Genomic DNA, 16,456 nt, shown 5'->3' on the forward strand with positions numbered 1-16,456 from the left:
GCATTACTTATTCGAGTAGTGCAGTTCATGGCAACTCGTTGGAAAGGAAGAGCACAATATGAGATACAGATGAAATTATGCCTTTCAAACTGCTAACGTAGTTGTTTGTTTAAGAGTTGTCTATGGTGTGATTACACAAATATTATACACTGTGCTGCCACTTTATTAGGTACATCGCTGCTGTGCACACAAATGGTTTGTCCCACAACGTTGCAAGTCACATGACCACAGTTGTGGATATAAATGCAGCAGAATAACCTTTCTAGTATCAGTTAAGCGTACAAACCTTAGCAGGAATCGGGAAAAAGGAGTGATCTAACGGACTTCGAACGTGGCATGGTAGTAGGTGCAAGACGTGCTGGCAAGGTAGTAGGTGCAACACGTGCTGCTATCTTCTGAAACGGCAGTTCTCCTTCGAACGCGCTAACCGTTAAACTGTTATTTGAATCTTAGAGCCTAAATATTTACCAGACAGATATAAAATATGTGTTTAATTAATCCTCTGTACCTCTCCTTCTGTATGGTAAGATGTATTTTCAATTATTTTTGATTCAACCACCAAATTTTAATATGACTGAGAGCACATTTTAACACAGCGACAACACCCAACAATAAATGCGAATGATAGAAATAGCGGTAGGTGTCGCTCTAGTAGCTGCTAAATATTGTTCACTGATCTAACGGGGAGAGATGTGATTATAGCCTGACTACCAGCAAAAGTTTTATGAGGTGATAAATTAAGTCCTTGAGATTATATTTTAATTATAGTGTGTAATAATGTTGTTGAAGGTCTATTTATTTTTCATAATTGTATTGAGAAGTGCAATGCATTTATACTGAGATCACTTCTTGAATTATTTAATAATCATTAATATTAACTGTTATTAATTTATTCATTGTAAACGAACAGTTAGTGCAAAGCATCATTTTAGTTCGTAGTAAATCACCGAAGTATGTGAAATGGCATCGTTTTTGTTTACATCTCATATTATGAATGCTTTCATAACGAGTTTCCGTGATATTGCAGTACCTCGAATAAGCAATGCTTCGCCAGTAGAGATGACGTTACTTATTCTCGATGGATACCACCACCTAGACGGCACCGTTTCAAAGCTTGTTGTCCTCTCATCGGTGGGCGAGTAGTTACCACGGTAATACAGTAAATGACAACCCAGTTATGAAGTATAACTCCACAATATCAGAGATGCCAGACTTCGATAGATTGTCTCTGTTAAATTAAATTTACTCTTTACTCTGATTGTAGTAAAATAGTGCGTGACGAAGTGAAAGCTCTTCACTCTGTTTATGAAAATTCATATTTATACCACTGATTTTGGTACCCACTTAGTGCAGTGAATCGAGCTGTTTTTCAACACTGGAAATTGCAAGGATCATGGCCTTCATACGGCAGTAGTATTTTCCAGTATTAAAGTGAAAGTAAGACTTTTTTTTTTTTTTTTTTTTTTTAGAAACGTAAAAATGCAGCTTTAATTGATTTGTGCGAAATTTTCACCAGTTTACTTTTTCATCATGGTTAGTGCACTGTGGTATGTGTGGCATGTCATACACTCACTATAGTAGATCATGATGATGTGTTGTAATAACAATTTTTTTTTTAAAAGCCATTACAAACACTTTTCCTGAAATTGCATTCTCTGTAAGACCATCTTTAGTTTATATTATAACTAAAGTAGCTGGCTGGTTACAAATTGCACAACCACATTTTTAATAAGTGCCCATTGTAGTAACTATCATAAGCACATTTAGTAGAATCTACTTATCAAAGAAACTTTGCTATGTGACACTGTTTTTTAACCAATGTGTTGCACAGTTAATATTTCTCCAACATATATGAATGCAGTTGGTATCCTTATTTCCTTTGCTGGGACACAGTATTTTGCTGAATATTAAACTGAATTATGATATAATCTTGCTGAATTACACTAAAATCTTTTATAATGTCTATTTAAAGAATTATTCTAAACTAAATACTCTTACACCAGACACCTAAGTGTTGGCAAATGATGCAAGAAAGCAAGCTTATACAGCATCAGGAAAAAAATAAATAAATAATAAAAATATTCAGATTTACTATCACAAACAAAATTTTACTGTAACTAATATTAGTGTATTATGAAGGATATGTTTTGAAGTACAAGCATATTTGGTTTGAGTAGGCGATGGTTGTCATCACCCACCCAGCTATAATGTGCACAAGCCGCTAGTCTGAAGTCTTGATGCAGTGAAAAAGTTAAGCAGATTATGTTATCATGAGGAAATGGTAGAAAACAACTTAAAAAAAAATTAGTCTGGTTAATAGGGCACCTGGTGCCCTGTTAACCAGACTCTCTCTTGATAATGTAGGGAGTGAAACATGGATATTTCAGTGTAATCTTAAAATGAAAAGACAGAGTTAATATCTTTATTGCAGGCAGTGAATAGTTACATGATTGCCTGAGGCAATAATACCCATAACAGCGACAATTCTGGGGGTTTAACATAAAATAACTAATACAGGAAAAATTACATAAAACATATTAAAACATACAATGTATAATTATATATTTTACATATAAAATTAATATTAACATGGGAAATGAAAGAACATGAAAAGATAATGGCAATCACTCGGCTAAAGACAAAAGTTGTTCCCTGATGATGCGTTTTCTGTAGGATTTGTCCTCTGTGTACTTTTTGTAGTCCCTATCCATCTCCTGGAAGTTGTGGAGCATCTCCATGGTCAGGAATCTATCACCTATTCTGAGCTTCCACGCTGCAGACTGCAGAGAGGGGAGGGCTCTTAAAAGTTTCGGGGGGATCCTCTGATTGCACATCTGCCAAAAACTTGGCATATTGACTTCACCCGCAGTCATTTTAATTGACATGAGCATGCAGAGGGCGAATATCCATTTGGTGACTTTTCTGTAATTTAGAAGTTGGGTGATATCTGAAGTATGTGCGGAGTGGTGGCAGTTTATGCTTGAAGAGGATCCACTGAAGAAGCCAGTACTCATCAGATGCAATGGTTTTCGTTGCCAACGCCCAGATTTCTGAACTGTAGGTGATGACTGGCTGCAGAAACCGGTATATGTATTGGAGCGTGTACTCAGGCTCTGTGAATTTACTCCTTTTCCCTTCATCTATTTGTTTTACTTTCTTTCTGCCCTATACTCTTTCCAAAGGAATGGAGAAATCCATCAACCACCAAACCTTAAACTATCTCAACCTTCCATCTGTTTTACCATTGCTTTGTGCATAATGGTATTTAGCTGCCGTTGCACCGTAAAACTTGCAATAAAAACGTTCTGTCTGATTAATGATCACCGATATGGATTCCTTCAGTGTTGATCTACTGGTGCCATAATGGCTTATGTTACTCATTTTGAAAAAAATTTGATGAAACTTAAGCATTTGCCTCTGATATTTCTGAGACTTTGGATCATGTTTGGCACAAAGATCTAAACAGGCTCCCATCTTATATGGCCTTCCAACTGTTTCTTACGATTGGGTGTCCAGTTTTCTCTCTGAATTCTTGCTGTGGGTGATGGTAGAAGATGCTCAATCTTCTAACTTCCCCCATTAATGCTCCCCAAGGTTTAGTTCTTTCTCCCATTCTTTTCCTCATTTACATTGATGACCTTCTACTGACTGGAAATCCTATCTATGGTTTTGCTTACAATAACACGCCACCTTTAATCTTCTAGTTTGAGAAATCTTGGCCCACACAAACAGCCTCAACTCCTTTAACATCCACCACCAATTCCTTAAATGCTAATATCAAGGTAATTCTCCAAAGGGGTGAAGAAAATTTGTTAACTTCAAACCCTCTAAAACTCAGTATTGTATTATTTCCCACAAAAAATGTCGACAGCACCTATGCTTATCTTTAACGATACTCAGATTTCTAGACAAGATCACATATAACTATTAAGGATTATCCTAACATCTAATCTCCCTTGGCATAACACATATTGCTTCCTCTGCATCTAAAAAAATTAGGGTTTTCTTTTTTTTTTTGTTCTCAGCATTACTCTTCTAAAAAAAAATACTCACTCTGTGCAAATCTCAAATCCACCCTACCATGGAATATTGTTCCAATATCTGGGGATGATTCAAGCTTCTTGACTCCATTCAAAAAAGGACAGTCAGGTAAGTTAATAAACCATGTTTACAAAATCTCATCACTCTTTGTTTCATAGACGTTTAGTTTCTGCTGCATGCTTTTCCTATAGAAACACAGACCAGTGCATTATGAATAGTCACACTGTTCTCCTGAACTGGCATCTGTAATTCCTCTTCTGTCTTCCAAACCTGTCTGAACACATGCTGCAAGCAATCAGCATCCATTTACTGTCCAATTCCCAACTCACAGAAACAACTTTTTCTCATTTATCCTTTCTGCTTCTGTTTTCTGGAACAACCTTCCTTTACATGTATTTCCAGAAAATCATAATCTGCAGAAATATGAATCTATATGAAGTAACTTTGTTACTTCATTTAGATTCCAAGTTTTTCACATACCTCTCAGTCGTTCAGATGTAAATTTTTTTTTTTCTATAAAAAAATTGATAAAAGCTAAGCAATCAAATTTAATTTATAAGTTGTAGATTATTATTTTTAATAAAGTTTTAATTTAGTTCCATTATATTTTAGAATAGTATTTCTTACTATAAGCTACTCAGTGAAATTTTTTTTTTTTTTTTTTTGGGCTAAACTTTCCTTGTTTGTGTCTGGTATTCTTATATAAGCCATCTGGTAATTTTATCTTTTTTGAAATAATTGACAGGAATGTGCAAAACTGTAGGTTTCTGAGGAAGGCCACCTGGCAACCCTACTAATGTCAACAAGGATTTTCTACCTTCTCAGTTTTCAACCAGTGCAGAGTACTAAGTACTGTAGGTTTTAATACCTTTCCTGTTTGAAGTTTTCATAACACTCACAAACACAGACCAGTGCATTATGAATAGTCACACTAATGCAGTGGTTCTCAAAGTGGGTGCCGCGACTTCAACTTTATCATCGGCTTACGTCGTGGCCATCACTACAAATGGTCGTTGATTTTCATGCAACCGCGTAAATTAGAAGTCGTCATGAAATAATTGGCTGACCGCATTGCAGTGTTTTGAAACAGCACAGCGCCGCTGCGAATGCTCATACTCGCTTAGCGGATCTTAGCCCTAAAATTAATAAAATTTCAATATAACTTTGTATGTTTTTTTTTTTTTTATTATGAATTATTTTAGTTTCTGGATATAAATTAGAAAATGTACTTATTGTTCTAAAAACATTAAAATAAGTATGAAAAAACAATTGAATATTATTTCTTTAATTTAGATTTTTTCCTACAATTTATTATTCTTAGAGATATAGAAATTGTGCATAAAATGCAGTATGAGGCTAATTTTTAAATAAAAAAATTTCTGTTTAAAAATTCTGTACCAAAAGCCAAATAGTTTTTTCATGCATTTTTCAAAAAAAAATTCCTTCATTGACCTTCCAAGTGCACCACCTTACAAATGTGTAAACCAACACCTGGTGCTGGGAATTTCTCATAATGGATTTAGCGTGTCTTCACATTAAAAAGTTTGAGAACCACTGCACTAATGAATAAAACTTAACTGCAGAAAGAATGCTTCTACATTTCTCAAAACTGCCTAATCCATTGTACAGGTACATTTCCATCTACAGTCTTCTAAGCTCACCTATTTTTTATTTTTTTTTTGCAGGATCATCTGATTCCTTGCTTTAAAGATTATTTACAGTATACTCTATCAGCTCTGATGTTATTTGTTAGAAACTTGAACTGGAATACCTTCTTTTTGGTCTTCTCAACAAATCACTTCTGAAAAGTGATTGTAATTTTCAAATTATATCATCAAAAAATACGTTCTCGTTCATACTCTGGCACAACCCTCTAGGTTAGAGGAGTTTACAATTAAATATTTTGACAATGAATACAGTTATTAACCATATTTAGCAGGCATGAACTGTGGTCTGCTCGTATGTGCATAATTTCACTCTGATGCTTTACTTATTTTAGCTGAGTGGCTCTGTTGAACTCTGATTGGAAAACCAAGGATACAACAAACAAAGGATAATTATGCTGAAAGATTGCTCTAAAAATTGTGTCAACAATAGAGTACGTATGGAAAAATAAATACAGACAACCCTCGTATAAATCGGGTTAGGTTCCTATAAAATCTCGTATAGTGAGAAACCATGTTATATGGGACTAAGAACCAATACAAAAAGTGGGTTAATGTTCCAAAAGCTAACAAAAATACATCATTTTTTTATAACTATCGTAAACTTTATTAAAAATAGAAACTTTTTATTAAAATAAAGTTAAAATAAATTTATTAAAATAAAATTTAAAAATTTTTATTAAATAATTTTTATAACTATCAGAAAAATTTTATTAAAATAGTAATAACTGAAAAAACGTCTTACAAACTGTGATACATAATATGTCGGTTAATGTACGTTCATTTAATTTTCTTCCTCTTCATTGCTGCGAAGCACAATCAAACGAGAACGTTTTCTCGGTTGCAGAATATCTTCACCACTGAACTTTTTTCTGCAGCATCTAGATTTTGTGTATCTTCTGCTCTCTTTAAAATATCAGTATTCTAGAATTCTTTACTTCTGTTTGATAGATCTTTGTAAATTGCATAGTATGGAGCTAAGCATTTTTGAAGTTCCCTCTTGAACTTTGTGTTCAGTCAAAGGATTTGCATTAAAAAAAATAAGATTCTAATTGTTTGGCTAAATTTATGCTTTCTCCCATATGCTCTTTAATGTAAAATTTGGAACGTCAGAATTTTTATCTGTGCTATTATCCTCTGAATTGATTTACTTCTGATGCCATTTCCACCAAATCTGCTTTGCCAGTAATTTGTGAAGTCTTCAGTAGTCATATCATCAAAACCTACCCCTCCTACCAACTTAGCAAGTTCTACTTCCCACCAATTCTGTTTTCTCCCAGTTGGACCATATTTCCTGAATGAACTGACTCTGGCCATACATTTTTTCAGCACACACACATGTTGACGGTTTTACTTCTTTGAGCGATAAAGCTATGGTTCTGATACAGTCCACAATTGAAAAACGGTTCCATGCCTCCATCACACTTCAATAGATTCGGAATCAATTTTTTCCAAAATCCATTCTAATGATTTTCTGATGTAATGAGTTTTAAAGGTAAATATAATGCCTTGATCTAATGGCTGAATTAAAGAAGTTGTATTTTTTTTTTTTTTTTTTTTTTTTTTTATGTGAACCCCAAACACGAGAGGTATAAGGTGGTAGGAACATTACTTCAACATTTTGGATGACTTAAATCTTTTGGATGGCCTGGCGTGTTATCTAATAGTAATAAAATTTTGATATCTAGATTTTTCTGCTTTAAATACTTTTCCACAGCTGGCACAAAACAATTTAGAATCCATTCTTTAAATAAATCGGCAGTTACCCAAATTATGCCTAATTTTGTTAGGCATAATTTAGGGCTGGAATTTAATTTACAACAAAGAAATTATTCCAATACGCTTCTTAAGAACAAAGTTTAGTAAAACATACCCAGAAAAATTTATAAATGATCAAATAAAAAGCAAAATAACCTTACAAAAACCTTAAGAGTTACGAACTGCACGCTTCAAAGTCAGATTTTTATGGTCTCAAACTAGCACAAGCTCAATATCACAACTTTGTGCTAAGCACCAACATGAGGATTTCCCAACAAAATAAAATAAGTGGATTTCCCAAAAAATTTATTTTTTTATTTATTTATTTTATTTTATTTTTAATTTTTTTTTTTTTTTTTTTTTTTGTATAACGACTAGTGAGTTAACAGCAGTGATTCACAAAAAAAGAATGCAAATGTTTAAAAATTACATCCAACATAATACCAGGTTTCCCTCACGCAAAAGCTCAAAATTACCATGTTATACACTGTTTGCTGCAATTCTCTAACCGTGTTAGAGTGAAACCATGTTATATAAATACCATATTATGTGAGGATTGTGCAATGTATCAATCATGTTAGAGGGAAACCATGTTGTAGAAGTACTATGTTATATGTGGGTTGCCTGTATTAATTTTTGTAGCTGCTACTTTCTTTCATCGTTAGGCCTCAAATTTTCAATTGCTCATTCTTTATTCTGAATCCTGTCTTTCGTTGGAGTTTTATGTTCTCATAACACATGGAGTTTGGATTTTGTGTGAGAAAGAAACGTGTCTATATTATTATATATATTCCTCAGAAAAGCCCATGCCAAGTTCCAAGGGCAACAATCCAGATTCTTATTATTAAACTAAATTTGAAAAGCCACCCAATAGATAGGAGGTTTGTATGATTTAAGAATTAACTGTGGAGTTAATTTTTAGGTCCGTAGTCTAACAAAGGACCCTTATAGTGTCACTCAGTTGTCTGTCTGTCTGTCCGTCCGTCTGTCATAGCATTGTATCTCTGGAATCACTCAACCTATTGATTTGAAATTTTGCATGGGTTTGTAGATCATGTGGGCCAACATAATAGCATATTGATCATTGTTGACAAAAATTTGCCTGAGAAATGGGGGGTAAAATGTAGAGGGACAAAATGTTGTTGACAACCTGTAGCTTATTATACACCGTTGGAAAGAGCTCAACAAGTAGGCTTAAAATATTTTTAAAATGCCAATGCCAGACAGGAAAATGTGAGTAATTGTTGTGTCCCCCCTCCATTTCCTTCGCTGATGGCGCTAAAAATTTAAAAATCACATTAGCTATGCATTATTCGATGCTTATCAAGGGAAAACTATTCTAATTGAAATCTGTCATTTACTTTTTGTGTTAAAATTAAAAAAACAATTTTTTATTGCACTTTGATAGCACGCTTCTTTGTACTAAGTAACTCTCCTTTTCGTGACAAAAAGGTTGCTAAATAGTTAGTTAATAATTCTATAAAGGTCATTTATAAATTTTGCGACGAGAAGTATTTTTTAACAATTTTCAAAGCTGGAGTTGTCCTGCCAAGGAGGTACTCAGAGAGCCAGTGTTGAGGCGGCGGCGGTGGTGGGGAGGTGCCTGCCCAGAGTCTTGCACGGCTCTCACCTGCCAGTTGCTTCTCCCCCAAGACTTTAATCACTTCTCCAGGAAGAAGTCGGAGTCTCTTCTCCCACCCTTGTCATTCACAACAACTGGAAAGACTCAAATAGACAACATTTTCATTAGTTCCTCAGTTTTAGGCCAAGCCGGGGTACTACAACTTTTTTTCGGTTATCATAAAGCTCTCTATTTGAGATACTACACTAACGACCATTCATGACTACAGACCTTTCATCCTGAGTGGCCTCCGTAGCCAGGTGGGAAGGAGCAACAGTGTGTAGCACACGTTTCTTGATTAGACCGGGGCTCGAGCCCATCACCACCAAATACAGAGGATGCGGAAGGGTCAGGGAATGACCGCATATCCCGGAGCAAAATGGCCTTAGTTGCTAATGCTCCTAAAAAAACCAAATAACAATAACAATCATCCTGAGTGCCCGGCACTGCTGGGTGCCTCCGTAGCCAGGTGGGAAGGAGCAGCAGTGCGTAGACATGCTTCTTGATTAGACCGGGGTTCGAGCCCGTCAACACCAAATACGGAGGATGTGGAAAGGTCAGGGAATGACCACCACATATTCCCGGAGCAATATGGCCTTAGTTGCTAATGCTCCTAAAAAAACCAGCCCGGCACTGAGTAGTTGACCAATTTTTGTATATGATGTATACATATAGTTTACCACTCTGTTCTGTTTATGACAAATAGACTGCTTGTTTTAGTTTCTTGGTTTTAGTCCCTTTATTTGTACATGTCTCATAAAGAGATAATATATTCTTGTGTCTCATGAGACACAAGAATATATCATCTTTTTTGTTTACACATTTCTTTATTTGCATTAAGTTTCTTGTATACAGTTTTCTTTATTCATTTACATTGCCTAATCAGCCACAACTGTAACCTTGGTGCTGAAAGGTCAGCACGTTAGCACAGAGCTTCAAACTTGTTAAAATAGGCAGATAGTTTTAAATTATAAATTCCAGTTTTGGCTGCTGTGAACCATTGCATTTATTTATTTCTCTTGCTGTATATAGTTATCAGAATATAAACAAAGCAGGAAAATGTACTTACTGATCTGCTTTGCTTATTCATCTGTTTTTTTTTTTCTTTTTTTAATGTGTAGAAATGTAGCCGTATTCCCTCTAATCTTTACTAAAAATAATTTCCAAGCTGCATTTCTTTCATTCATGTTGAATTTTTTTCATGATGCAATTTGTCATAATTGAACTGCTAGGTTTAAACCTTTTACAAAAGTAATTTCCAAGAATGGTAATAGAATTTATTCCGTCTATTCATACGATAGTAGAGTTTATTCAAAGAGTTTTTTGTGATATTATTTTGTTTCATTTAGGCATAATGTCCTTCCCTAACAAAGAAACTCGAGAACGATGTTGGAGTTCTAGAGATAAATACTGGGAATGTCTTGACCGAAACAGTGATGACACTTCAAAATGTAAAGATCAGAGAAACAAATATGAGCATGAGTGTCCAAGCCAGTGGGTAAGCAGCTTATGTGCTGAAATTAGTAAGCAGTTTTTATTCCCTATTAACACATCCCCCCCCCACACACACACGAAATACAGGATAGTAAAAAAAAGTGGATATGTGGCTATTATATCTTGTAACTCTTTGTGAAGGAAGAAATGGACACAGAGAACACCGTCCACTCAGTTCTGCCCCCTATGGGATAAGTCCAAGCTCTCAACCATTCCTAAGTTCACACATAGATCCAGTAAATCAAAATAATGGCCTAGTTCTTACAGTGGGACTTCCACTGATTCTGTCAAAATAGTGATGACGCAGAGCCCCTATAAGAGGCATATTTAAAAGCAAATGAGGACCCTTTCTTCTATAACTTACAATTATCTGAAAGGACAAAGCTGGGGATGGACCGCTCATGGAGGAATCACATCCTTGTGGGTAGCTATACCTGGGAATCACATCCCCTAGACAGATATTGATTGTTTCATTAAGTAGTGCCATCCCCTGTTCTACTACGACCTGGTTTCATTGGATGTGATACTCTGAGGGGTAGTGCAGATATCAGTGGAAGAGGTTAGATTATAATGCATATGTTCAAAAAGAGTGGCCTAGCCCCTCTAGGCACGGATATTTTTCCCCATGCCTCCCAGACATTTACTGCCACTGATCCCCAGTGCTTTTTTTGTAAAAAAATAGGTGCCGGTACTCATTCTTTGCTATCAGGAAAAATTGAAAATTAAAAGGATATGAAAAGTACTCCAAATTTTTTTCCCCCTGATATTGTTACTTAAGTAGTAATGTTTTTAGAATAAGAACAACAAATTAAGCATATTAACACAGTTTATTAAGCATAAATTTATTATTCAAGTATATAAAAAAATAAGTAAACTGTGAGTAAAATAAGAAAAAATAATTTCATAATAAATTTTTTGTAGAATATTCCAAATTTTTATTAAGTTCTCATCTGACACGCTATGCCGACTTCTTTTCCTCTTTGTGTGTCGGTTGCTGAATGACGTTTCCGAAGCAGCCACGAATCTACATATTTTGTTGGATCGAAGCGGGTCAGCAGTGGACCTACAGTTTTAAGAAACAGTAGTGAAGAAACTTTTTTTGTCATCAACGAAGTGCTGGCGATCAGATTCATTTGTGAAAATCCTCGTTTACATTCACTCGGTGAAATTGGTATTGTACTCAGAGCATTCATCAAATGCTTCAATTCTTCCGAAACCCTCTTACCAATTAGGTATTCGCGAATTGCATTTAACTGTAATTGACAATTTTCTAACTTCATTTTCACCAAATGTCAGCAATTCATATTTAGGATTAATACCTTCGTTGTCCTTCTCTTGTCGTCTGTATTTTCACTAGTTCTTAAATTTGAATTTTTTTTCTTTTCTTTTTATTTTTCTTTCTTTTTTTTTTTTTTTTTTGAAACTGTCCAAAATATCGGTGTCATTTGGATATTCAGGTGCTGTGACCATGTAAACAGAGATAGAAAAATGTGGATAACGCACTTCCGAGAAACAACAGATGATTATTTGTCACGGTAAAAGAAAATCACTTTTCTAATTCTCGAACGGGGCACTTAATGTTGATTCATAGTGGTGTCCAACCTATGGCCCATGAGGAAAGTGAACTAAAACAGCATTTAAAATTTTTTAAATTTTTTATTAATTTTATTATAATTAATAAAATTAATAAAATTTAAAATTTTATTAATTTTTTTAATTATCAAAAACATTTTCTAATTAAATGTTTTTTTCAGTAAATGTAATTGTGTATTGTACTTAATAAAATTTTTAAATATTTTCAGTTTTACTTACTTTTACATGCAACAAGATATGGAAAATGTAACACACTAAAGAAATCTAACTTTGAATTTTTTTGACTATGGCCCCTGAACAGGAAAAGGTTGGACACCACTGCACTAGAAGGTGGGCCAGAGCACATTGGGAATACACCTTGATCTGCTCACTCTTGAAAAGCGCGACTTCTCCGTATGTGGGACAGGTAGTCGGATAGGTTTTACCAGATACCACTAAGTTGTAGAATGCTAATCCCTTTAGCTCTCTTAATTCGTGCAGCAGCACTAATTGCCTAAATTGCTTGAAGGCCAGAAAAGCGAACAGGGCGTACCGAGTTAATTCTCTCCTAATCCATTCGCTATATGAAAATTTTCTTCGCTCAGTGGAAACTATTTTAAATGTAACTTCCAAGGGGAATTCAAAGTAATTAAACAGAGATCCGACTGAGTAATTTAGAATTATAAAAATGGTTATACAGTTTTATATAAAAAAAATCTTAAAAATAGACAGTAAAAAATGCCAATTTAGTTAAATCATTTTAAGCTTATTTGAATAGTAGGTAAACATGAGAAAAACAATTACAGAATATTACAAATTTCAAAGTGCATTGCATCCAAATGTCACACGTCACTGTTAATAAAGGTGCCGGTACGCCGTACCGTCCCAAAAAAAGCACTGCTGATCCCTATTTGTACTCCATCTCCCCCCTCCCTGTGTATATGTGGGAGTAGAAGAAAACCACTATGAAAGCAATTGCTTCCCAGTGATATCCGCCCTGTGTAATGGAGACCATGACAACTATCAAGGATACCAGGGAAAGATTGAATAGGCTGAGTGGAATGCCTTCAAACATCCAGCAGAGTTTGATATCACCAAACATATTTTGCATCAGCATTTGTAGAAACATCTACTCAGTTTCCACCATTTGCAAAAGCATTAAGGATAATCATTTGGTATCTTAGTTAGTCTAACTCCAATCCCATCACAGATAATTTTATAGCCTTTAAACATGCATGTATCAGAGCCAGATAGAATTTTGGATTTGCTTTACATAGTCTGTGCATCAATCAACTCAATGGTTGTCTGGGAAAAATCTGGAAAACAAAGAGCAAATGTACATCACACACTTTATTGATTCTAGAATGTGAAGGATATACAATTGCAGAACAAACTATAATTGCCAATACTCTAGGAGTATTGCTGTTTTGCTAAAATATATGTATGTATATGTATACTGTAAACCCCCGCTATGTGCGGTATCTGTATTCGCGGTCGCTGATTTAATATAAAATGAAACCTAAAAAAATGTGAATTTTAAAGCGCCGTGAACATTTTCCACCATAAAAAACATGGGCATGGCTAAAATTATCTTCCCTGGTCAAAACAGTGCTCAGTAGGTGGGGGGAGAGGGGTGACAAAATTGTGAGCGTGGATGTTTCTCGCTAATCCTTGTTCAGTATGTGTTATTGCCATGGGAAGTTTCGTCATTTGTTTTTAATTTATATGTTTATAAATTGAATAAATTTATCAAGTTATAAATTGATATGCTTACAAAAGTGATAAATCTACCATTTTGCAGTGTAAAACAGACTTTTTCGAGTGTGTTAACGGAAGAGAATGACTTTATTGTGGATAAGTTCTTTCTAACACGTACAAAAATATGGCTACGAATAACAAGGGAAATGTAAAAAGATCAAAGAAGGTGATGACATTAGCGAATAAAATTGAGTTATTAGAAAAAATTTCTAATGGTGAAAATGTCTCCTCAGTGGCAAAACATTATAAAATCAATGAGTCAATGGTACAATCAATCAAGAAATCGGAAGAAAAAATCCGCCGTAGTGTCCGTGAAAACGTGCTAATTGCTTCAAAAATTTGCTCTGTAACTCGTGATGTTAAATTAGAAAAAATTGGGAAAAGCTTTAAATCTCTGGATAGAAGACCGAACTCAAAATAAAATTCCGTTAAGTTCACTCATCATTCGTGAAAAGGCAAAACTCCTTTATCAAAACTTTAACGAAACTTGATAACACTGGCGGGATAAGTTTTTTAGCTAGCAAAGGCACTGGTTTGAAATTTCTAATAAATATTACGTTTAATATTAAATTGTTTCTTATTTTCATTTCGATTTTTCACTATGTGCTGTCTGTGTACATAGTCATATTATGAAGGTACATATAATACATACATAGACAAAATTTTAGACTAGTTTTTCTTATATATTTCATACTTTGGAACGGAACCCCTTTATTACTATGGGAGCCATAACTCAGTATTTGCATTTTCGGTATTCGTGGCATTTCTCAGTAAACCCCCGCGAATAGCGGGGGTTTACTGTATATGTATATGTATATATGTAAATATATGCTAAAACATCCTTCTCCACCAGAGTTTCTGCTTGGCAAACAAAATTATGAATAACAGCCATTAAAGTTGTCTTTTTGTGGCTGTGGATTACTTTAATAAATCAAATGTTATTTGAATTTATCTCTCACTTTGCAGTCAAAACTATAAACTTCAAGGACAAAACCCCACTGCCCCTTTTAACTAAAAAATTAAGAAAAGGTGTGTAAAATAAACCTTTACAGTGTATTTCCTGTAGTAAAATTTTGTACAATATAAGTAAACACATACAACTGGTATTAACTAATCCCATCATTGTTACAAACTTGATGGGGCTGCACCCAACAAATATAAACTCTTTTTAATGTACAGAAAAATTTTATGAGTTATTTGAATTCTGCTTGGAGTGTAGCAGTATTTTTTGTTTTCTTAATGGATTACATTGCTTATTGTATGCATTTTTTTGGTTTTTAATTTAAAAATACTGTATTTTTTACACCTTTCATATCCAAAAAAACAACATGATTCTATATAAAATAAACAAAAAATGTTACAGGCATAAAATATAAAGATGAAGCTCTTAGACTGGCATTTTCCAATTTAAAAAATCAGTTAAAACACAAATTTTAAAGTGTGCACATGCACATATATTTCTGCACACATATTATTTTTATTATATGTATAAACAAAAAGTTTTAAAAATATTCATCTATGAGATGCTATTATTCACTTCTGTTTTCCAATTTTTTAAAAATGTATTCCAAATTGGTGCATCCTAAAGAACACAATTTGAATATTAAACATGTTGCTAACCCTCTATCCTGAGTGATTATTACTTTCTGTATTTCCGTGCTTATTTTTTTATTTTTTTTTATTTTTTTTTTATGTGAACCCCAAACACGAGAGGTATTAGAACCTATAGTACTTAGCACCGTGCTTGGGTTGGAGGTTGAGAAGATGAAAGAAGATATTTGTTGACATTGGACTTGAACTTCTGTAGATTGTAATTTTCAGGAAATACGTATGAAGGAAGGTTGTTCCAGAAAACGGCAGTTGAATGAATAAATGAGGAAGATGAAAAGTTGGTTCTGTGGGTTTGAAGTTGGACAGTAAATGGACGTTGGCTGGTGGCGGGACTGTTTTGAAAGAGAGAGCGGGAATTATAGAAGCCCATTCAGAAGAACAGTGCCCATGGAAGTATCTGTAGAAGAGGCATGCAGCAGAAACAGTACGTCTATGAGAAAGCGAGTGGAGAGACTCTGTTAGAGATGAATCATTAATTAACCTAACTGCCCTCTTCTGAATGGAATCAAGAAGCCTGAGAGAGGTTTTGGGGGCACCACCCCAAATGTGGGAACAATATTCCATGGCAGGGCGGATTTACGATTTATACAGAGTGAGCAGCTGTTTGGAAGAAAAGTAACGCCGACAGCGAAAGAGAAAACCAAGTTTTTTAGATGCAGAGGAAGCAATATTTGTAATGTGCTTGTGCCAAGAGAGATTAAAAGTCAGGGTAATCACCAAAAGAGAGATATCCTTTTGCCTAGAACTTGGAGTGTCACTAAAGATAAGCATAGGAGCAGAAGAATCCTTTTTGCGAGATATAAGACAAGACTGAGTTTTAGAAGGGTTGAAATCAACTAAGTTGTCTTTGCCCCACTGGAGAATTACCTGAAGATCGGCATTTAAGGAATTGGTAGCAGATTTTTGAGAAGTTGAAGCTGATTGAGCAGGATTTCTC

At 34.6% G+C, this 16,456-nt stretch overlaps 1 protein-coding gene across 1 annotated transcript in view; it reads left to right on the forward strand.

Moving 5' to 3' along the window:
• The first annotated feature begins 650 nt into the window (after positions 1-650).
• LOC150077074 (cytochrome c oxidase assembly factor 6 homolog) overlaps positions 651-16,456 on the forward strand; it is a 57,742-nt gene continuing 41,936 nt past the window's right edge. The window contains exons 1-2 of the mRNA XM_090386415.1: positions 651-729; positions 10,434-10,582. Of these exons, the coding sequence (XP_090242541.1) occupies positions 10,439-10,582 (144 nt within the window). The 5' untranslated portion in view covers positions 651-729; positions 10,434-10,438. The remainder of the gene's footprint in view (positions 730-10,433; positions 10,583-16,456) is intronic.

This window comes from Mastigoproctus giganteus, chromosome 12 (genome assembly GCF_048544385.1).
Source record: "Mastigoproctus giganteus isolate SK-2022 chromosome 12, ASM4854438v1, whole genome shotgun sequence".
Lineage (NCBI taxonomy): Eukaryota > Metazoa > Arthropoda > Arachnida > Uropygi > Thelyphonidae > Mastigoproctus > Mastigoproctus giganteus.